This window comes from Lepidochelys kempii, chromosome 1 (assembly GCF_965140285.1).
Source record: "Lepidochelys kempii isolate rLepKem1 chromosome 1, rLepKem1.hap1, whole genome shotgun sequence".
NCBI lineage: Eukaryota > Metazoa > Chordata > Testudines > Cheloniidae > Lepidochelys > Lepidochelys kempii.
This window is the reverse complement of record NC_136380.1, coordinates 122,821,178-122,845,978: the sequence shown is the minus strand read 5'-3', so window position 1 is coordinate 122,845,978 and position 24,801 is coordinate 122,821,178. Positions and strand designations below refer to the sequence as shown.

At 39.1% G+C, this 24,801-nt stretch overlaps 1 protein-coding gene across 1 annotated transcript in view; it reads right to left on the bottom strand.

The window, feature by feature from the left end:
• The window catches only part of GABRG3 (gamma-aminobutyric acid type A receptor subunit gamma3), a 529,026-nt gene that overhangs the window by 4,456 nt on the left and 499,769 nt on the right, over window positions 1-24,801 (bottom strand). The window contains exons 7-8 of the mRNA XM_073353127.1: window positions 9,461-9,613; window positions 589-785 (exon numbers count right to left, since the gene is read on the bottom strand). Coding sequence (XP_073209228.1) covers window positions 589-785; window positions 9,461-9,613 — 350 coding nt within the window. The remainder of the gene's footprint in view (window positions 1-588; window positions 786-9,460; window positions 9,614-24,801) is intronic.

The window sequence follows — 24,801 nt, the reverse complement described above, 5'->3', positions numbered from 1 at the left end:
TCACTTTCTGCACTCCCATACATATAAACTCACCCACCCTTCATCCTTACTGCAACTCGTCATTCTCTGCTCTTCCTGTGATGTGCCCCAACCCCCCCATTCACCCCTCACATTCTGTTGTATACACCTCTGCTGCACCCTCTCAGTTCCTCATTCCCTCAGCTCAGGGGCCTGTCTCCCTCTTCCCCCACTTTCACTCCTTAAGGCCTTATTCAAAAATCCTTGCAACTGGGGCTGGGCAAGGAATCTATGCTACTTAAGTATCTCTAGATTTTTTTTCAGTGGGGGAGCCACTTTCCTTTCCACTCAGCTGCACAGCTGAAAGGCAGGGAAAGGAATAGAAAGAAGGACTGCAGTTGTGGAAGGTATTGCATTTGGCAGCAGCATGCTTGATGCCTACAGGAACTACTTTCCCACCTGCTTGCTGGAATTGATCAAGAATTAGGGAGGGTCTGGGCAAGGGGGAGTGGGGTGTTACTTTGCAAAAGCATATGGATGGACCATTGCCATGACTGGCTGTGTGAAAGATTCCCTCTCTGTATTATGCTCTGTGCCCTTCATTAGTAATCTTAGGTGACCACATCTTACCGACTTTTTCTTCTTGGTACAGTTTGGCTTCCTGCAGCTTGAGTAGTAGTTCAGGGTTGCATACTCCATCAGAGCAGCAAAGACAAATAAAAAGCATACAGTCACAAACAGATCCATGGCAGTGACGTAGGAGACACGGGGTAAAGACTTTCTTGCAATGGTACTCAATGTTGTCATGGTCAATACAGTGGTAATACCTGCACACAGAAATTGCATTTAAATGTATACATATCATTTCTTAATAGCAAAGCAGAAACTTTGGAAACATACACAAGATAGGGGACTAACATCCCACCAAGCAGTTACAGGAAACTGATCATCCCCATATGATATCAATGGATCACTGAATAGTGGTTAACATAAAACATTGAGTGAAAAATTAAATCCTCAGTAGAGCAGGTAAATAGTTTGCACAAAATATTTCAAACCCAATGAAACATTTGCCTTTGGTATTTTTAATACCCCTCTCCTGAAATTCCTACATTTTTCTTTTTTCAGTGCCCCTCCCTATTCAGTGCCTTTCCCTCCCTATTCCCCTTTTCTTTCTCCTGTTTCAGTGGCAGGTGTGGGGTGAAAGGAGACAGAAAAGTGGGGAAATACCTAAACCTGGAAAAATTAGGGTTTGGGTTTTTCAATTAAAAACTGAAAAATGTTGATGAAAACAAAATTTCACACACAAAGTCAAAAAGCCCTTGTTTGTCAAAGGAAATTTTGATTTTTTTATTATTTTTTTTTGACCAGCTGTAATTGTCAATAAGGATTTAGGCCCTAGTCCTGCAATTGGCAGCTTGCTGGCCAACTGTTGCTTCCATGCACAGCCTCACTAGCTGAGGTCAATATCAATCAACAGCAGCAGCAGTTTGTCCAGATGTTATCAATTTACAGGATTGAGGCCTTACACATTAAAATTCTCTCTCTGACCCCATGTATGTAGCCCGGATGAAAATTGTGGCTTATATGAACTGCTACTGTAATTTGAAGAAAGTGGCCAGTTTAGTTCAGAATCCATTCTTTCAAATATGGTATCTTGGATGGACAGACTAATATTTAATCTAATATGAATGATCTTGATGTAAAATATGCTGAAACCACACAATCTGGTTTGTACTGGAAGTGAAAGCTGTTTGTGTGCATTGTTCAAATCTGGAAGTCGCTCTGCCTGAGAAATAAAGACAATGTTTCCATTTTTGGACTAGTATTGACAATACTTTTTTGGGGGAATCACAAGGCTTTTACAGAAAAATTAAAAATAAGAACTCCGGGATGGCTTGGAAGAATGTAAAGCACCCTTTGAAATACACTCCAAAAGACATGATTTAAAACAGTATAGATATAAACAATGTTAACAACAAAAAGAAGAAGAATGTTTTGCAGCAGCATGCAGCGTTTGAAATATCAGTGGGGTGACAAAACCTATGCTTCACAGTAAAATTACTGCCCACATATAGCACTCTTTTTGATACCGATATAGCAATGTCTATGGATTACATTTACCTAACTTTACTCTTTTCTTCATAAAAAACTGTCGGCACTTGATTTGTAGTGTTTGTTATGGACTAAAGTGATTCACAAGGATCCAGTCCTCTCCCATATCATATTTAAGAGCTATAAAACCACGGGGAGAGCTAGAAGCTGAAGTGCTAGCAGAATGTTTACACCATGCAGCTCTACATCTCCTTTATGTCAAAGGGTAAATAATGCTATCTGTCAGGGGTCTAAAATGTGCCTCTGACATCAGCATCAGGATAAAGAGCAGTTTGCTGAAGCTGAACCAGACAAGCCTGAGGTGATGCTGATGGAAAGAAGGGAGTGCTCTGAGTAATTTTTCTCTTCCATAAGAGCCACTGAACTCAGTGGCTCTCAGACCTTGGAGATACCTAGATACCCAAATAATAATGGAGGCAAAAAACTTCCACTTCTAAAATGTCATGCCTGAACCTATCAGAGACAGATGTGGCCCCAGTAATCCATGCACCCGTAACTCCATGCTCAACTACTATGATTCTCTGTATCAAGGTAGGAAGTCCAATATCCTGAAAAAGCTTCTGCTCCTTCAGAACACAACCACATCCCTGCTCAGCAACACATCACAGCAGAGCTTTGCACTGATTCCCCCATGAACCCACAGCCAGTTCATAGTCTCTGTCTTGATTCACAGAGTTGTTCTTTGCTAACAGGGAGACTCTCTCTCTCTCACTATGGCCTCCAGTGATCAGTCTGTTCTACAGGCACAATGAAATTACAGACAAAAGGGACAATTTGGGACCATGGGAGCTTCGCCCAGACATTGGAACTCCTCATCTAAATGAACGGAAAGTAACTAAGAACCTGGCCACAATCACAGCCTCCATGCAAAATGCATCTCTTTGACTGAGTGTTCTGGCAACAACACTTTTACACTCCCACGGCTCACTCAATCTTTTATTTTATATTAAAAAACCAAACCCCTAAACTACACTTCCTGAAAAAGAAGACAGAGATTTTTGTTCTTAGTCTTGGAGGGTACTTTGTCATAGTTTCAGGATAACTGCACCTGTATTCCCTGTCCATGGTCCCTCAAGGGCTCCCAGACATTACCTCTCCATGGCGGAAACTTGTTTCTCACTCCCTCCTGACACCATGTTTTAAGGCTGCACTGCTCCCTGAACTACACTGCAATATCCCTAGCAAGCAAGTCTGCCTTTGCTTTCTCTCCACGGGCTATGACTAGTGTATTGCCAGCAGATACAAGTTACCACAACTTCTTCTAAGAGAGCACATTTATTCTTAAGGTAAAAGCATTACAGAGAAAACATATAAAAACAATAAACTTTTCTATATGCATGATGAAAGCTTACCAGAGGGCACCCATCGGTCTTATGGGACCCAAGTAGGCCAAGTCCTTCCACCCCTTCTGCAAGGAATGCCCCCCCCACCCTTGGACAGGGGTTCCTGTCCATTTGCTGGATAAGAAAGAAGTCCCTGAGTCAGTTTAAACTCAGGATATTTATCCAAAAGTCCTTCCTTTGACTGTTGTTCTCTGGAGAATCCAGTTTGAACCAGTATATGTGAGCCCTCGCCCACCCTCGCCCCCGGAAGGGGAACTTCTCTGGGAGGGAGGTTTATAAGCTGGCTGATTTGCCTTAATTACCGCCCACTGCTTTTAGTTTCTGGAGGAGTCATGGTACCCCTCCCCCATGGAGTTGAACACAATCATACATAAACCATTCATTTAAATCTATGGACCCCAAAGATAGATATTGCAACTCCATGCAGTATGACACTTGGATACCATACTGATGGGTGCTAGGATCAGAACCTAGTTAGACAGAAGACCATAGTAGGAATAGGCAGGAGCTGGGTCAGAGTTGCAGACGCAGTGGCACTTGAAAGGGCAGCCACAGGGGAAAGTGTGTAGCATCTTTTCACCCCTGGCTTGGGGCTGGATTTCATCTCCACCTTCACAGAGTTCAAATAGTCAGACTTTATGCAAATAAGATGCCATTGCTTAGGGTATGTCTGCACTGGAGCTGGCAGGTGTAAATTCCAGCTTTCGGAGACATACCTGAGTGAGCTCTGATTGAGTTATCACACTAAAAATAGAGTGTAACCAGAGTGATGTGAATGGTGGGAATGGCTACCCTGAGAACAGATACAATAAACAAGCACTGAGAGCTATTTTTGAAGTAATACAAATTTAGTCCAGTCTTTAATTGTGTATAAGCAATAGAAACGCTGTTTTTAAACATGAAAATCTGTTTTATAGTATCACATAGGGAGCAGGAATGGAAAAAAAAGGCATAAAACACTATACATCAACAGTGTATATCTAGATGCCATATACATCAGTAAGAACCAACACCTATTTTTTCCCCAAAATAGTATCTAGATTCTTTACCCTGGCCTCACTGCTGTTCTGTGTGAGATCATTTTTGGGGATGATGTCCAGGAGGCCCTATGATAGATCTCTTATCCTTCCTTCCACCCTGTTCTAAAATTTGCAATGCTCCAAAACTGTCTGTCATATTTCAGCAGACTTTTAAAACCTACCAAAGATCTGAATTTACTGTCAGAGTCATCCTGATCTCATTTCAACAGCTTCATGTCACAGCTGGCATTAACACCCTCAGAGAAGTGTATGTGTTAAAATGTATTTGCTGTCAATGACATCAATACTAAATTTACTATTTTATAAATGAAATAAAACTTTCCAGCAAACTAAGATAGCTCAGGGGATTCACAATGGGTGAAAAATGTTTTACCTTTAGGTCATTGGTATGACTGAATCATGATCAATACTTACATTAATATTTTACCATCCAATAGCTGCTTACAGGACTTCACTATGCAAAGAAAATTAGTGGTCTGAATCTGGCAGTCTTAGAGGACACCTGGATTACATGGTTAGAGAGGCTCAATTACCCTCTTACATCTAAGGGTACCTTCCGCCAGGCAGGAGTAATGGCACGTTGAGGACATACTACTGATGCCCAAGCTGTAGCTAGTTTGTAGATACGGATTTCATTTTCTCCATCTTCCAATCTCAGCACCTTTCATGAGCACTAAATTCATTTTCAAAATGTAAGTGACTGAAGGATGGAATTGAAAGGAAAATGATGTGAGTTTTTATTAAGTGCCATCGTCGGGCTTGACAACTGCTGTCTTTTTGACACTTGCAATTTCAGATGCTATATGGTAACAATCATAATGGTATCAGATAATGGTATGTGCTAACACACCATATATATATATATAAATCTTTTATATATATAAAAAGAAGGCAGTTTGCTGAAAGCTTCAGTTAAATTAAACCCTCTGAATTTCAAGAAAAACACCCCCATAGTTTACCCAGTATAATTTTTCTTCTCTTCAAACGCCTGCCAACATATCTAGATTGGTAGCTTTGGAAGAAGGTAATTTTCATAGTTAATGAGAAGTAGAAATACTAGAAAGCAGTTCCAGCTCTGTAAAGGGAGGCATTTACACAAGGAGGGAGCATAGTCTAGTGATTAGAACACATAACTGAAAGTCAGGACTCGTGCATTCTCTGCCCATCTCTGACACTGACTCAGTGTGATGTGAGGGTAACTTCATCTCTCTGTTCCTCATCCGTTGGTTTGTAAAGCAGGGAAAATGATACCCATCTTTCTAAAAAGAAACCCCAACACTTTGAGATCTTCATATTCAGGTGCTAGTGTTTGTGTATGCGCCATAATAGGGATTATTACTACAGTTCTATTGTCCTCTCAGAACCAAATATCCCCTATTTCATTATTTTAGTATATAAGTAGCTTATTACTGATAACTGTGCAGAAGGGGGGTAAAGCCTTTATTTCATACAACCCAGAGCAGTTGCCAATAGCTCAGCACATTACTCATTAATTTCAGGGAGTGAAATTTTTTCCCTGACGTAATGCCATTTAAGTCAATGAAGTTACACTGGGGGCAAATTTGCCCCCTTCCCCGAGTCTATAAATAATTTTGACTGATTAGCACTAATGATCTAGAAAACCCAGGATTATTTCAGTGAGTAGCCGTTAGCTGTGTTACACACAAATGCACACAACTATTTTTAGAAGCGGGTACAATGTATGCTACTTTTCAATTCAGACAGATTTCTTGTTCAAATTATGTAAGTGCACTAAAGCAAATAAAGAGCACTAATGTGGCTATTCTGAAGATTTACAGTAAACTGACCATTGGGAGACATTTGGGCTCTAATGGTGCACAAAGACATATGTCCCACCTATGCACTACTTTCTAGTCGCTTTTTGTAGTTTATATTTTTTAAAAAAGAAAAGGAGGACTTGTGGCACCTTAGAGACTAACAAATTTATTTGAGCATAAGCTTTTGTGAGCTACAGCTGAATGCATTCACTGAATGCATCCGATGAAATGAGCTGTAGCTCATGAAAGCTTATGCTCAAATAAAATTGTTAGTCTCTAAGATGCCACAAGTACTCCTTTTTTTTTTGCGAATATAGACTAACACGGCTGCTACTCTGAAACCTTTATATTTTTAGACCAGTAACTAAAGGTTTAATTATTTCTCAGAGTGTATCTAAATGGATTTCTCTGGAGTCTATCTAACCAAAAGGAGTTGGGCACCTAATACATCTAGACTGCTTGGAAAACTTTAGCTTAGTTTCTAATTTGACACCCACCCATTGCTATCAGAATGTCTTGTTCCTATTGGATAGTGGTTTTCAGGAAAATTCAAAGACAATACATTGGTGTGACTAAAATTCTAACCTTCACTCTTGTCTAATTAGTTTGGAAATGGACCTGTGCAGTATAAGTACAGGAAGCTTTCTGAGAGATAGCACAAAGCAAGCTGTTTCTAGTAAGAGAAAGCACTTGACGCTTTTTTTCTCCTAGTTTGTTGTTTTTAATGAAAATCAGGCATTGTGAAACATTATCCAGATGGGTGATTTGTGATTCTTCAGTACACAATATTGTCTCACACGTTTATTGACACACTGTGGTTAATCTTTCCTTGTCTCTATTAATACACTAATTTAAGAGAATTGCATTAGTACTCTAAGGCCTGATTCTCATTTACACTAAGGCATCCTTATACCCCACTGGCAGTTGAAAATCGTCTTAAAATGGGTGTAGATTTTAAAGCCCCTTTCTACTGCTAGAGTAACAATGTAGAGGCACAGTACTGTAAATAAGAATCAGGCCTCTAGTCTTTTGTTTTTGGAAAATGGAGTTCAAATGATGCATATCTGGAATTCTGAAGGACATTTATAGTATATAGCTGTTCAATTCAAAGCTTACCAATGCAACACTCAGCAGGATTCGGAGCGTTACACGCAAGAAAATCAGAGCACATTTGTCAAAAGGTTTGCTAAGGTTTGTGAATTTCTGGAGTGGAGTTGGGACATTTATGATTTTGTGTTGAGCTCATGGGAAGTGATTTTTTAGTGTTGCGTTATTTGTTTTTAATTAACTAATGTATGCTCTCAGCAGTCTTATTGCAAGTTCTCCCAACTCTCTTCCCGTTACTGCTCCTGTTGCATATCTCCATCATAATGAACCATCTATGAGCTGAAGAGATGTTCCCTGTCATTCACTAAGAATAAAGGCTCATTTAGCCCTGTAGCAAGATGGGCTGTGTACTTACAGCAGGAACAGCTGACATTTGGATTCATTGCTGAAACAAAGTGGTAGCTAGTGGAAAGCCTATACTTAAAACATATTTTTAGTAACATATTTCTGCTGTCATTCATCATGATGAGCTGGACCATCATTTTAAGATGTCAGTTTTGCTTATTTATGTGATGCAGAATGGTTCAAGCCAGGTGCTGACAAACCTTAATAAATGGCTGCACAGCAACATAGGCATACATCCCATGCCTCACTGAGTTATGGACTTTGCTAAAATTTTCAAACATGCTTAAGGGATTTAGTAGCCCAATACCTTCTGGTGAGATTTAAGCTCCTAAATCCCTTAAGCACATTTGAAATTTTCATCTTTATGCCTACAGCATATTTATGCCTACAGCATATGCCTTCCAGCAAATTTCTGGAAGCTACATCGCTCAGGAGGTAGGTGGCTGCCCTGGTTCACTCATGTGCTGGAAGAAATGATAATGCTGGACTGAGGCATTCTGAACAGCCAATAAATGTTGCAGTCTTGAACTAAATGGCTTCCTGTTGTGACTTTGGGAGAGAACAAACTGGAGGGTATGAGGAATTCCTCAAAGAGTCTAGCTCCCCAGTGTGATCTTAGTAAGATAGCTTGCAGAAACAGGTTGAGATAAGGACTCATGATCATTTTCAGTTCAAGAAGTCATTTTAAAATATTTTTTCCTGTATAGAAAAGGAGCAGATGGTGATAACCCATGCATAGCTGCTAGGAGGGCCAGAAAGCTTTGTGAAAAAGGCCTCCCCCTGTTATAGGAGTCCTCCCGCCCCCGCAACAGAAGTCCCTGTTCATTCCTAGGGAACTACTCAGCCAAAAGGGGATAATGAGACCACAGCCCTGATCCTCCTCCATCTGCCATCCCCCACCTCCGGTATTTTCTCTAAAGGGAGAGGCTATTTGTGTCAGCATAAGAGTTGTGCAAAGTGAGTGCCCCATTGGGTGCAGAGCAGCTCTTGGAAAGATTATGCTTCCTTGAGGCAAAATCTCCCATGTGCTATTTCTGGGATGGGCACACTGACCAGGGTTCTGGCATACCAGCCACAATGGAGCCCCAAGTGTCTTTCCTTTTGTTTTAATGTGTACGTAGTTAATCTCCTGTTACAACCCCGCCCCTGCGTTCCTGATACTTGCACAACCTGCAGTGTTTGTGTTAGACCTTGAAAATTCTGCCCAATTATTTTTAACAGAGCCTAAAGTTAAGCACCTAAATCCACACTTTGACACGTATATAAGCGACCTGATTTTCAGAGCTGCTAGAGAGCTGCCAGCACCTCCGAAAAACAGGACTCTTATTTATGTACCTAGCTCTAGGAACTCAAGCATCATCATTTTGGACAATTTTCTTCTTATTCCATCAACATTTGTCTGTCTATAACTATAACATAAGGAACAGCAGCTTAAGGACGGAAGGAAGGAAGCAGTCTACTGTGCCAATCATTCAAAAATCCGACTAGAGAAACCACAGAAGGATTAGGGAGGCAATCATTTATTTTGAGCTATTATGCAAGCAAAACAAGTGGCAGAGTCATTCATTTTTAATTGTCACTTTAAAACTCAAATACCAAATTCCCTTGTCACAACTGGCTTTTGGGCCTGTAGGAACTGGCTGTGACGATGTACAGTATATATCTAGTGCCCAGAGACATTGGTTTTCTAATCGGAAAGGAGATGAAATTTTCAAATGGTAAAGCAGGTAAAGCAGGTAAAGCAGACATAGAACAGAAAGAATTAAGACCTTACCTAGTGCTGTTCTTGCTGGTGTGGCATCTTTTTTAATCCAGAACGATACCCAGGATAACACAACTGTTAAGATGCAGGGTATGTATGTTTGAATAGTGAAGTATCCCATTCTTCTACTTAAATCGAAGTATATAGTCATGACTATGTAATCACCTGCAACAACAGGAAAGAAGCCAAAAAGGATATTGTGATGAACTTCCGTTACTCATTCGCCTCACTGGTAATCTTTAGAGCAAGTATTGTTTCAAATATGCAGTGTATGAAATATTTCCTTGTGTTCTGAGACCATCTGTGCAAAAAAGCCCAGGCACAATGCAGCTGAATTAAAGCTTTCTTACTCAGAACTTCCTGTGTTTTATCCCTTTGATAGAAATTTCAATGTTTCTGGACAGCTGGTGTGAGGCGGGGAGTGGACACAAGGTTCTTCCTCTCACCTGAGCTTGACTAATGGGTTTTCCCGAGGCCTCTCTGCTTCCTGAGGCTGGAACTTCAGAATGATTCCATGGCAAGTATCACTAGGCTACCAACTTCCGACAAACTTGCAGTGGCCATTTCACCTTCCCTCTGCCTTCCCTCCTATGGATGCACCTTCCCTTCCAAACACCTGATTCTGGATTTGATCGGCTTCACCTTTTCCCCCTAGAACCATAATGCTGCTCTACACCAGCTGCTAGGGGTCCTTATGCAAGATGAAGCACACAAACTTTCCCCATAAACTGAGAACTTGTTCACAGACATTGAAAGCTCAATGTGGGAAAGCCTTAATTAGCCTCAAATCAAGTTTTCTATCACACAGTAACAAGACAAAGTATAGCATCCTCTCTCGAGGCCTCTTAACAATATTTTCTATGTTCTTTGTGATTGGTAACATTTCAGTATTCTTTAGTACCAAATGTATTATTAAATAGTTGGCATAAAATGTTCCCTTGTGTCAGTAAAGTACATACCACCACCATTTGTAAATTTCGTTTTCTGTCTATCTAGGGTTTTATGTTGTACCCCTCAGCTCAGTGGTGTCCAAATTATATCAGAAATACAGCTCTGTAAGCAAGAATTAAAAGAACAAAAATTAGCATACCATAGTATTTTGCAGAGTGCTGTGCCTACAGTGCAGTGCGTAGGTATGTGTCTTGTCTTTGAGAAGGTATAAAACAGTGTGGGTTTTCTGATTTATGTATGTAAACCACCCTAGCCTGTGGAGAGCTCTTCTGCTCCCAACCTATAGAAGATAAAATTCTCTGTGATTATCAGGCCCTAAGGAGTTCTACGTGAAAGCAATAATGATTGTGTGATCTTATTTGTTATTGAACTGGGATCTGTGAGGTCTGAGAACAGAATATGATGTAAGTACACGACTGAGTTTATTGATACATGTGCATAACTCTCAATAATTGACACTGGGAAGAGTATAACCCTATGTCTATGTTTACTGGTTTACTATACAGCACCTCAGCTTTTATTTCTGCGTTCTTTAAGTAGCTTTAAAAGTCCTTTTGTGATTATTATTGCTACAGATGTGGTTTGATGAGGTCATGATGTAACACTGACAGACCCTGGTTGTCGGCAGGTGGTATAGAACCTGGGACTTCTGGAACTAAATGCATGAGCCTCAAGCCATATGGCTCTAGCTAATGCTGTAGAGCAGACTCATTAATCTCTCTCTCTCTAGGTCGTCTTGGTGCCACTAGATGGGACAGAACCCACACACCTGCTGGGTTACAATAACAGACAGGGCATAAACTTGCTTGGACCTCTTCTCCAATCACCTGGCAGACAATATGTACAGTAATCAGCACCCTGCTTTTCCAGCAGAAAGAACTGTATTTCTACTTTAGGGTTAGAAGAATCTCCAAGTATCTAAACGGCTGCCATTTTTAAGGGCTCCCCCAAAATTGCTCACAAAATCCCTGTCACACAGAAAAAAGTACATTGAAAGCTGCAGTTCCTCTTCAAAATGGATCATTATTGGTTGGGTGCCGTCAGCGTTCTTAGTGCTGCACAGAACCATGCAGGGGAGAAAATATTTGTTCCCAAAGGGCTTATAGTCAACAATGATTGTCATTAAGTAGTTACCCCTTGCCAATTAATTTCACAGAGTGATCGTACAATTATGTCTTCTAGATACAGAGAAAAAAAACTATAGTGATTTCAGATACTGCTACATAGTAACATAGTAACCCTGATATTCTATGATTTTCTTAGCTCTCATATACCCATTTTAATTCATAGATCTCTTCTAAAGGATGGTAAGTATCGTAATTGCATTTTGCAGAACAGCAGTCAGATGTTTAAAGGTATTTAAAGGTGCCTAAAGACCTAAAGAATATTTGAGTGTCGCCCAGTATGAAATTCATGAATGGCTGGGAGAGCATTCATGTAATATAGCTGGGAGTGATTTTACATGCTAATGGCTGTGTGTGGGCAGGCCAGGTATGGCTGCTTTGGCAGCAAAGCCATGTAAAAGGCAACCCAGGCTAGAGAGTTCAGGGGACACAACTGTTCAACAGTCCAGATTGTAGGCTGGAGAATGTCAGAATATGATGCTATAGACAAAGTAAAAGAAAACCCAAATCTAGGTACCAGATTTATTACCACAACATTAGCAGTGTGTCAACTTTCATATCTTCCTCATACCACACAACATTTCTCATAGTGAGGAATGGCGATCAAGCCATGCAGGCAATTGCAGTCGGGACGCTCTGGAGCCTTCATTGTATGTAAATTTGTGTCCAGGACACATTCTCCCCCATTTGTTTAATTACACAAACATTTGACTAACAAGTGGTGCACCAAGGATCACCCCTCTGAATCTCCCCTCACACAAGTGAGAATCAGGAGTACCTTAGCTTCGCCAAAGTCCGTGGAGTTACACAAGTGTGAAACTCATGTGAGAAGAGATCTAGCCCCTGAGATTCTAAAGTAAGGCTAGGCAGTGCACTGTTTGGACACTATTAAAGCCGCTGGCATGGGGAGGAAATCATCTCTGCATTAAAAAAGCTGGAAGCACTTATGTCCCTCATGTTGGCACTATCGTGGTAAGTAAAAGCTGCGTGCTGGCCCAAGGCTTTTAAAAACTACTGTAGATTGCAGTATGCATCTAAATTGCATTTTAGATTTTCCTTTAACCTTGGTCAGACCATCTCCTTTTGCATGACCTCAATTTGTCACTCAGCCTGCTGAATAGCTGCATCAGTCTCTAGTTATCTAAAATTTCTTGGTGGTGGTTTTTGTGAGTGTGTATAGCAGTAGCATGCACATGCCACATTGCACACAGTACAGTTTTACAGCTACTTATTTAAAGTACATGAACCATCAATAATCAAAATCACACAGCTTCTATTCTAAAGGATTACAGAAATGTCAAAGGAAGAGGTATGAGTCTTACATTAACAATCCAAAATATAAAATTATTCTCTTCATTCTGCATTGTGGGACATAGTTGTATATGGTACATTAGTTCTGAAGAAATCCCACTGACATCAATGCAATTTCCAGATGAGGAACAAATACAGAACATGCAACACAGATCTACAAAGCAGATTTCAGAGGAAAACCCTGCTTTAAGATAAAAATAACGGATATAATGGGCTTAAAAAAACATAAGTAATCTAATTGCAAAAATGGAGACCACATGGAAACCAAAGAAATCTCCAGTTTGGAACTAAGAAAATAGTTTTAGTTATCAACAACTTAAATAATTTCTCAGGAAACTTACTTAAAAGTTTAACTAAACAATGAGCCAAGTTCATTGAAATAATGAAAATTGCCTGGAGGCAAAATAATCCACCACAGGTTTTATGTAACAAGAAAAAGTGTATCTTAAGGCAACAAATCTTTTAAAGTAATCAAAATAGAGAGGCAACATTTCTCATGAAACCCAGATGACTGTTGTCTGTGACCTAAAATACCCTTATTAATTTTAGTTTATAATTTGAAAATAGGATCCTGGGTGGAAAAATAATGATTTTCTATGGATTCAGAACCTGGGGTTTTAATGAATGGTGCTAAGCAGCAGCATAATATCATTTTCTGCTAAAGACTGAGGAAGGCTTGAGTGAACTGCCAAAAGTTTTCCTATATCACATTAAAACTCAACTTCCTTAAGGCTGAAATCTTTGAGTAGCACAGAACTGGAAGTTGTATTTTTAAATAAATCTTTTTACAGTATAACCACATTAATGTACATTGCATAGTAATTAATATCTTCAAATTAGACCATAAGTTCACTCTACTACATTTATTTCACCATCTTACCCCTCATCGCCAATAATTCTACTGTTATACTCTATGGCTAAAATGGATGGTGAGCCCATTAGTCTTACTAAAAGTTAAATGAAGACTGATTTTAGTGATGTGTAATATGAAACTACCATGTACCAACTTGACAATATTCTGGTTTACTGTATCTTTAGTATGTGAAAGAAGACAAGACTCTTGTTCTTCTCCACCTGAAATGGAGAATAATAAAGAGTGTCAGAGTTCACCTGTGACATTAGTGAGTGTGATTGTGAGAATAAAATATAAAGATGACTAGCAGCATGCTAGGAATATATTACTATAGACCTGTGGGACTCAAAGAGAGCTCATAGGGGTAACTCATTTAACATGTTTGTTTTTTATAATATTTCACAAAATCTACTTAATACCGGATGGGTAAATTTCCCCCATCCTCCAAGTTTCAATCTCTTTTCCATGTCTGAACCCAACATCATCCTCCCCCCACCCCACTCCTCTTTTTTCCCTTCCACCCAACCTTGTCTGACACCTTTTGCTCCCAAAGCCCTCCCCTGTCATTCCTTTATTGATCTCTGACCAAGTCTGCTGTGCTGTCCTAGTAAGTTGAACAACTCTTACTGGGCTGGGTACTCTCTACCTTCCATAGTCTGGAGCACCCCGAGTCAGAAGCACCTCAGATTGCGATGCACATCTCTGATCTGAAAACAACCAGCCCAGTTCACAGGACACTAACCAAGTTAGGATTTCTTTAAGTATCGTTCACCTGTTATTGATGCCACTTCCGCAGTTGACTTGTCTATCCAATTGCTATGATGTGCTGAAATGATTTTGCCAGATGCTGCCCTCTTACTCCATCAGGGAGAGGAAGACCTACCTTTGGAATATCCAAAAATTGAGCACAATTGTGGATGAGACAGTCTGGCAGCAGTGACTCTAGAAAGAGGTTCTCTTATTTAAAATAAAAATAATGATAAAAATAGGACATTGTAAATGCTTCTTGGAGATGCAGAGAAGATGAAAGGTAGGGGAATAAATGTCCCTGTCTCCCTTAAAATCTTGATAACCAAAGAAAATGTACTAGAGCTTATGCAATCTTTTATTCTGACTCTTCCAGAACATGTTTTTCCATGTGTATTACTAGTGCTCATCGCCATGGAACAATCTTTGATCTCAAGCACTCTAGGATGAATGCTCCCAAGGCCTAGAAAAAATAAAAAGACTGAGGTCACCCTGCTACTTAGGTTTTTTTCTCAGATGGCTACACATTGCTCTGATGACAAGGTTTCTCCAGTGTGAGAAACGGTGTGCATGTTCCCACAGGTGCACACACACAAGAGCAGACAGGCACATTTGCACACATTCCAACATGTAAATGTACTAATTCTGAAGTATTATATTACAGGTAACTTGTGTGCATGATATGTTAAATAACCGTCTCTATGTGTCTCCAGGGGTGGCTTTTAGTATCATTTGTATTATCATAGTGTTGTAGCTTAAGAGCCTCAATCTTGGACTAGGATTCCATTGTGGCAGGCGTTATGCAAACACAACAAAAAGATGATGCCAGCCCTTAGGAACATACAATCTAGATTAATAATTGCTCTAGGCATGGACAATGTATGTATGCACTCTGCACAGGCCAGAGGCTGCTGTCTTAAGTAATATTGAGTATGCATTTTTCCTTATGAAATACAGTGAGCCCATTAATTGCAAATGGCTAGCAGTAGTAGTGATTGTGTTGTTATTACATAAGTTATAGGTCTTTTTTTTATTACTCAGAGCCATATATAATATGGGGGTGGGGGAGACAAGCAAATTCCAAAAGAATCAGTTTTCATAATAGGAACGTTGAGGGTTGTTTTAAAGAATATAATAAAAAAAGACACATGCGTAAATAAAAGGGATTAATGTAAGGGGATTAATATTAAGGACCAACTCCTGGTCTCATTGATGCCAATGGAAGATTTGTCTTTGACTTAAGTAGGACCAGGATTTGGCCCTAAATTATAACTCATAACTGAACTGTCTCTTATTTAAATGTTTGCCATTGTAAAGATATTATTTTCTTTGTGTAACAACATTAAGAAGTATAACATTTGGGAACATATTTTCACTGAAGCTATCTGTTGTTTATTTACTGAGTCAGCAACAGGTAATTTACATTTGACGTTATTTGCTCTTCCGTAGCCAATAACCTTTCAGTTTCTTTGATGGAACTAGCATTTTCAAGAGCCCAATAAAATGTCAAAGTTTTGTTGAATGACATTGTGTCTGTTTTGAAAATCTGATAACTAGTATGTATTTACATTTATTTCATCCTATGATTTTGAATGGTAGTGTTAAGCTTGGAAACATTTATGAAATGTGTTAGAGGTCTAAATTATTCATATTGGCCAATTTTTAGAATTATTGACATACGTGTATGAAATAAAATGTTTAAAAATGAACCTTTTTCAATAGTTTAAATAACTGTGTGAAACCGAAAAGCCGGTAATTATCATGTCCGAAAGAACTCATTATGTACTGAACCCCCTACATTTTAAAGTAGTTGATTTGAAATGTGGTTGCACATATTCTACAGTCTTCAGTTACACTACACAACTTATGTTAAGTCCCCTTTAGCTCTTTGAGAGTACAGGGGAGATAGACCAACATCTGTGTATATAGCTGCGTACAAGAAGGCAACCCCAAAGATATAAACTCCCAAACAATAAAGCCTGAGTTACTAAGGTGATTTGTTTGAGCAATTAAAAAGAGTTTGATCGTTATAATGATAGCTTTATTCTGAAAACCTAAGTGCTCTTTGTTTGCAGCACTACTATAGAGCATAATGCTTCCCCTCAAAATAGGCCATGTGAAGTTACAGCATCCTACTCATCCAAGCACTGCTGCCAACATCAGAATTGCTTTTAGATCATGTCTAGCCATAATGACATTTTCATTTCAGAGCAGAAAATGGCATTTTGTATGTTCTTTCAAATATGGAATTAATGAAAATGATTGATTTTTCGTTTTATTATTGCAAGGTACAAATAATATTGAGCAGTCCTCACAAAAAATGTAGGTTCATCAAACCAAGCAATACAAATGAAAACATATAATACCACAAGCAGAAATTCCGTCCATGATTACAAGTCTAGTTCAATTTCTGACTGAACAATAGAAAAGCTACACATATAACCTCTATCACCTAGAATGCATTTAGCGCATCAAGCAGAAAGTAAATCAATGTCCAAATATTGTAGATCATGAATGATCTATTACTCTTTATTCATAGAGAAAATATCACTAAGTATCACAATTAGGCTCCTCTTTTGTTCCTAAGAAAAGATTAATAATATCCAATGTAGTCTGAATAATAATAAATTACCATATGCCACTGCTGTGTCTGTGAAGATGAGACCAGAAGACCCTAAAATATGAATTATTTTTATAGGGTTATATAGCATTGCAAGGGTTATTGGCTGGGAGCACAATAATGCTTTTAGAACAAAACATTTTCCACACTCTTTGAAGTATAGAATTCAGCAGGAGTAATGAGCAGACACTAAGGTAATGCTTCTCAAACTCATTTTGCTGTTAATAATTGTCCAAACATGCCTGGAGAGCCACAGTTTAATGTCACCTGTTAGGCAGTGCTGATCACATCCTACTTATATATAGTACTAAGACTTTTAATGACACGATCCATTGACAATTGACAATATTGCTTGGGGCAGGGGGCCTGCCCTCTTTGTTTTTAATAATGTTTGGCATAGTCTCACATGCTTTAATGTCCACACTTTTATTATTCAGAATTTCATTTAGACTGATACAATTAAAACTGGAAATGGAATCTAAATTACTTTGAATTTTAGAACAGTTCAGGTTTCAATAATTGGACCTAAACCTGCCTTGCTAGTGTTGGGTCTGACTCAAAGCCAAGAGACTATTTTCTAGAACTGTTTCAGAAATTGAATTTTTTTTTTACAAAATACCAAGTCATTGAAAATGTAATTTTTCATAGGAAAGGGTCAGTTTCAACAAATTTCCCATTTAGAAAAAAATTGAAAAAAGTTTCAAAATTGTCAGAACATGCCATTTTGACATTTTCTATATGAAATGTTATGTTTTCCCAGTTCAAAATGACTTTTCATTTCAAAATTTAAGTTAAATAATAAAAAAGAGGTCAAAATTTAAATGAAATGTTTTAATTGATCTGAAGCATTCCCGCCACCGCTCCCCCTGCCTCCCCAGATTTTCAGTTAGCAAAATGTTTTGAGATTTGGATTTTTTGTCCTGATCTGGGCAGGAAAACTTTTTGAAATCTTGAAAACTTTCATGGGACAGGAAAACAGTTTCACAGCTGGCTCTACTATTTCAAGGTTCAGCTGTAGATGAAATCTCTGTTGTTTGTGCAAAACTTCTTCCCCCAAATGGCAGAAACTTCATGAGAATAGCCGTTTACTGTGATTACTGAGATTACTGTGCATTTTACAAAAATCAGTTGATCTCACAATCCTTCTACCATCTGTGGCAGAATCTCACGAGAACATATTACAAGATTCTGGTCAAATCTGAATCCCAACCTCAAGCCCTACAGCAGCTTTCATTGATTTTAAGACCAGACGGGACCATTGTGATAACTGAGTCTGATCAGCATAACACAGTCCTTAGGACTTCCCTGAATTAATCACTGCTTCAAGTAAAATAGATGTGGTTGAACTAGAACATATCTTTTAGCAAAACATCAAATCTTGACTTAAAGAATTTCAGTTGTAGAGAATCCACCACAACCCTTGGTAAATTATTCCAATGGTTAATTACCTTCACTGTTAGAAAAAAATTGCACCTTATTTCACATCTGAATTTGTCTAGCTTCAATTTCCAGCCATTGGATCTTGTTCTACCTTTGTCTATTAAATCAAAGGGCCCTCTTATAGTCTGGTGAACATGATCACCAGTTTGGGAAAAACAATTGGCCAAGTTTGTAACTTTTATCTCAGAGCCCTGTTTATTTATCACAACACACATATGAAATGTGGAACACCACCACTAAGTAACAGCCCTGTTCCTAGCCTAGTTTTGGGGGTCTCTGTACTCCTGCAGCTTAATCTTTTCCAGTCTAACGGAGTCTACAAGTCCTATTGGCTTCTCATAGCCAACTTCTGCAGCCACAGGAGAATGTGCTCCCAGCCCTCTCCTGGTCCCAGGCACTCTCAGGAAGTTGGGGTCTTTACTTACATCCCTTAGCTGGGAATCATCCAAACCAGTCACTTGATGCTGTCCAGCTGGGTTTGATGATTCCCAGCACCCACCTGCTGGGCTTCTCTCTAAAACAAGGTTGGTGGCTCCCTCCTCCCCCACCACCTGAGCCCTTAAAAAGGCAGATGGCCCTATTTCACCTCTATTATCAAATATCTGTTCCCCAGATAGGTTCTTGCAGTTGGTGATCAAGACACCTCTTCACCTCCTGTTTGTTAGAATAAACAGATTGCGCTCCTTGAATCTGCCACTATAAGACATGTTTTTTAATCCTTTAAACATTCGCCCAGCTCTCCTCTGAGCCCTCTCCAATTTATCAACATCTTTATTGAATTGTGGCCGCCAGAACTGGACACAGTATTCCATCAGCAGTTGTACGAGTGCCAAATACAGCGGTAAAGTTACCTACTCCTACTCAGTATTCCCCTGTTTATACATCCAAGGATCACATTAGCCCTTTCAGTCACAGCGTTGTACTGGGAACTGTTGTTTTACTTTAGAGGGAATACATGGGCCAAAGGTGTTAACATAATTCAGTCACTGACCAACAATAAACAGTGTTAAACGAGGTCTGGGCTTTGGTATACAAAGACCTCAGCCTGCTTAGGATCATGGCAAATACACCATTAGAAATCCCTTTAACCTTTTATTAAAGACACAGAAAAGAAGGAGAAAAAACAGCTGAAGTGTTTAAAATGCGACGTTTTAAACAAGATTTTAATTTTAACAACATCCCCTGTTTCCTTTAGCTGTAGACAATTTTTAGGAGGAAAAACTCCCTGTTCTTTGACAGTCTTTTAGAGGGTACCTAAGAGGGCAACAACTTGTATTTGTCAAGTTGTATTTGTCCTTTTGTGGGGAAAGAGAAGTTAGTTGAGGTGGGCTGGAGATGTTCTCGCTGCTGCTGCTGTTGTTTGTCAGGGTTCCTTCCCCACTCTGAACTCTAGGGTACAGATGTGGGGACCTGCATGAAAGACCCCCTAAGCTTATTCTTACCAGCTTAGGTTAAAAACTTCCCCAAGGTACAAACTTTGCCTTGTCCTTGAACAATATGCTGCTACCACCAAGTGATTTAAACAAAGAACAGGGAAAGAGAACACTTGGAGACGTCTTCCCCCAAAATATCCCCACAAGACCTACACCCCCTTTTTGAAGGAAGGCTTAATAATAATATCTTCACCAATTGGTACAGGTGAACACAAACCCAAAACCTTGGATCTTAAGAACAATGAAAAATCAATGAGGTTCTTAAAAGAAGAATTTTAATTAAAGAAAAGGTAAAAGAATCACCTCTGTAAAATCAAGATGGTAAATACTTTACAGGGTAATCAGATTCAAAACATAGAGAATCTCTCTAGGCAAAACCTTAAGTTACAAAAAGACACAAAAACAGGAATACACATTCCTTCCAGCACAGAGAATTTTACAAGCCAAAAAACAAAAGAAAATCTAATGCATTTTCTAGCTAGATTACTTACTAACTTTACAGGAGTTGGAAGGCTTGCATCCTTGATCTGTTCCTGGCCAAGGTATCACACAGACAGACAAAAACCTTCCCCCCCCCTCCAGCTTTGAAAGTATCTTGTCCCCTCATTGGTCATTTTGAGTCAGGTGCCAGTGAGGTTACCTTAGCTTCTTAACCCTTTACAGATGAAAATATTTTGCCTCTGGCCAGGAGGGATTTTATAGCACTGTATACAGAAAGGTGGTTACCCTTCCCTTTATATTTATGACATTGTTCAAGCCCAATCCTAGAAGGAAAAGCCCCCTTGTTTGACAGTCTCATAGATGGTATCCAAGATGGCGATAACTGCCATTGCAGGACATGTTTGGGATTCACCTGGAGCTGGTAGTGGTGGTGTTTATTACCAGGCTCTTAGCATTGGTGTACAGGCCATAAAAACATTTCTTCTCTTCATGTCCCTTGGTACCTTGATTAATTTTGCTCTCAACAGCATAATTCTGTGCTAAATGAGTGCTCAGTTGTCCCCACTTTTCACCGTCCCTTTTTGTGGTCAGTTCAATGCCCTCCTCACTAGTCTAAACAGTCTGTGCCCTAGAAGATTAATTCCCCTTCTATTGAGCCTTGAACTTATCCTTCACCCCTGCCTAAACCTGATCCGAATCCAAATACTGCCTGTTCTCCTCTTCTCTTCTCTAAAGTTATATTTGTACTTCTGAATTTTCAGACCACACACCTTTCTTAACATTTTTTTTAATCACAAGTATACATATTGTCTTATCTGGTTCACAGTAACAATTCACTCTTCTTTGACCTGTGATTGCTTTAGTCACGTACAATATCTGCATAAATGCCCTGAATTCACATGCATAACTCCTCACTATCCTTAAAATAGTTTCCTTTACTCGGACAAAGAATCATCCTCAAATCATTTGTCAACATACAATTCTGAGAAGTCTTTCAACAATAATACACCAATTATTCAAACACCAACAAACTCTCCTCCCCTTCAGATAATTGACTTTTCAGTCCCTGGCCATTCGGTTCATAGCCAGATGATTTGTATTGTCTGTACAGTTTAGACTGTAGACTCCATTGACTTTATCTGCAGAACAGTAATGTTGACCTAAAACTGTTAAAGGAACAAAGTAACAAATTTAGGTTGAGTTGGTCAATATCTGTCTCCTCATTGTCTCCGGGGCTTTCCTTTGTTTACTAATAGATTCTCTAAGTCTTATGACATGTAGCATTATAAACTATCTAAAACACAAAAAAGAAACATGCATTGTGTTTCCATTAAATTTCTCAGCTCAATTGTCATGTCACTGCAAGAAAAAAAGTACACCATCCAAACGTAAAAAAAAAAAGTACACCATCCAAACGTCCACTCTTCTCTTCTTCTCTGTGGTTCCTCAAAGTTATTCACCTTCTCCCCATGTTGGAAGAGGGACCATTATAGACTATATAGAGGAAGAGGATGAGGAGTCCCTATCAGAGTTTGTGGGGAAAAACAAGGGAGAACGCTCCAATAGAATATGACCATTCATACCAAATTTACAGCTGATTATGAAAAGGTGTAACACGAGTGAAGTCGACAGATTTGCACCCACTTACACCAGAGGAATTTGATGGTTCACAAACAAAAATGCAAGCTGCTAGTAATCAACCAGGATGAAAATATGCCAACCTGCCTTAACTAATGTGCACACTGTGCACTTGCACAGGGACAGCACCTCAGGAACCTCCCCCCACCCGCAATGACTAGGGAAAAAAACAAAACCAAAATGACTCCCAAAAAAACTGAAAGGTGCTGTGACCCTGTGTACCAAATTGGAAAGCCACTTGCTCAAATTTGATCTGCTTACTCAAATTTGGCCTGGCCACTCCTCTGTCATGTTTACAGACGGTGGAAAGGGAGAGGTCCCAATTTCTGTAATTTGCAGAGCCCCCATATTCTTTAATCCAGATCTGAAAAATATGATACATTTTGTATATTGTATCCTTCTCAAGAGCATGTGGTGGTATTATTTTTGGTAATTACTTTGAACATTTCAGTTTTCCTCATTTAATTGGTAAAGTATAAATATCTATGTAATTACCAAAATTAGGTCTTATTTTGGAACAAGTTTGTAAATCTTAGCCTTATATTCTTTATTGCTGTAATCCACAGTTCTGATCTATTCCAGCGGGACTCTGTGAAAACTTTGAGGGAGGATGGGGGTCAGAAAAGGGGTCTGAATTCTCAATAGCAAAACCACAATATTTTTACTAATTCAGTACATTTTGGGCTTAGCATTCAGGGTTGAGGAATCAGTATATGCCACCAAAATAGGCTGACTGGCAATTGTATATGATTATGTTTAGTATGATTTTTATTTAAATGAGTGTGTTGCTATTATGTTGCCATGATAACTGAATCTCCAGTGGAACAAAAAACCAGTATAGAATGGAGTGTGATTTAAATGGATTTAAAGTTATTTCTAACTGAAGGTTTGTGGAACATTAACTGCAAACATATCTTTCTTTTACTGAAGCAGCAACTGCCATGCCTGTTTCATTCATGTGGAAGGGCTCAGTTAAGAAGAAAAATGCTGCTCCTAATGGAATAAAATAGCTAAGGAAAGGATTGCAGCGACTATTCCAGTGTAGCAGCAGCTTTAACACCAGACATGGTTTTCAGCAAGAACAGCTATCCTAACTGACCATTACGGCCTGGTATCAGTTACCGTTACTGTGTCCTATTCACAGTGAAGAACTGGACATGAAATTCTGGACCTACTGAAGTCAATGGAGGTTTTACCATTGACTTCAAACAGACCAGGATGTCATCCTTAAATATAAAGGGTAAAATTTTCAAAAACACTTAAGTCCCATTAAAAGACAACGGGACATAGATTGCTAAATCATTTATCCCAAATATCTCTATTTTATGAACTGTAAGACTTAATCTGTGGGTAGCTGTAGCCTAGGGGAATGAGTGCAGGTCTGGGTTTCTAAATACCTGGTCTGGCCCTCAAAAATATTTGCTATGTATCTTTACTTTATGCTTCAGTTATCCCATCTATAAACTGAGGATAATAATGCTTACACCTATTTGCAAAGGGTTTGGAGATAAAACATATAATATGAGTGCCAAAACTGAAATCAGAGTTTCATTGTAAACCCTATTTTGATCCTCTAATTATTTTTATAGATGCATAGGGCTTGCCCTGAATTTTCCTTTGCCCTGAACCACACTTCCACCAGATGGGTGTAAAAATTTAGACCATCAGAATTATCAGAGCTGATTACGAAATGTGTTTTGCTCCGAGGGAAAAATAATTATGACAATGTAAAAGTTACAAACTCATGTTATCAAGGTTCAGTTTAAAAGCAATCTGGACATTTACAACCTAAATACGAAGTGAAGGACTAAAATCCATATACTGTTTATGTTACAACCTGATATATAGACTGTGTCAGCTCTTTTTACAGGCCCAAAATCCAGAGTTTGGTCAAGAAGACAGAGGCCTAGCAAATAGTGAACAATATTAGCTAAGAAACAGAACAAACAAAGGACAACCTTGCTTGCAAACAGACCTAAGGAATGAAAGGGGCCCTGTTTCTTCTGTAGAAGAGGTGCCTTCCTACATACCAGCCTTGAGTTTATGGAAGAGATTCAAACATGTCAGTATGAGATATGATATCCTCCCTCTCACAGATGTGCACCTCTCCTCCAAGCCATTGCCAGTGGTTGCCTTAGAAACACAAATGAACAACTAAAAGACAATCTTTATTGCTATATACTTTTCATTTGTCCTTTTGCTTTAACTCCTAGGGGTGGACCTGTCAGACAATCAGGGGAGCAACTTCATTCCTATGGATCCCAAATCAGAATTCAACATATATATCTTATACTAACACACTCTATATATTGTTTAAAGAAAAACACCTGTGTACTAATTAAGTGTCATGTGTTAACCTGAAACCATGGGCAGAAACATTATGTAATCTTTGACCATTGGCTACTGTGCTTATCTTGTCTTGCAGTTGGACCTACCCAGGGGTCTGGGACTGCCTACCCCGTCATTTCCCTCTGCCCATGGAAAATCCATATAATCTATTGTAATCAATTGTTCGGCAGTGTCTCTGAGCCTAATAAGCAAGGTGACACTCCGTCAGCACTCTGTGTAATAAATAAATAAATAAATGATTATACATGGTGTCCATATTTTGTTCCTTCTCTAAGTACAGGCAATTTGTCCATTCAAGAGCTCTCTGAATAACCATCAATTCTGGGAAAGGAATGCAAGTAAATTTTTCATAATCTCCTCCCCAATAAAATCTACCAGACTGGAGAATGAAGTACCTTATTTAGCAAATGAACAGGTAAGTCACAGGACTCAGCAATGCGATTTTC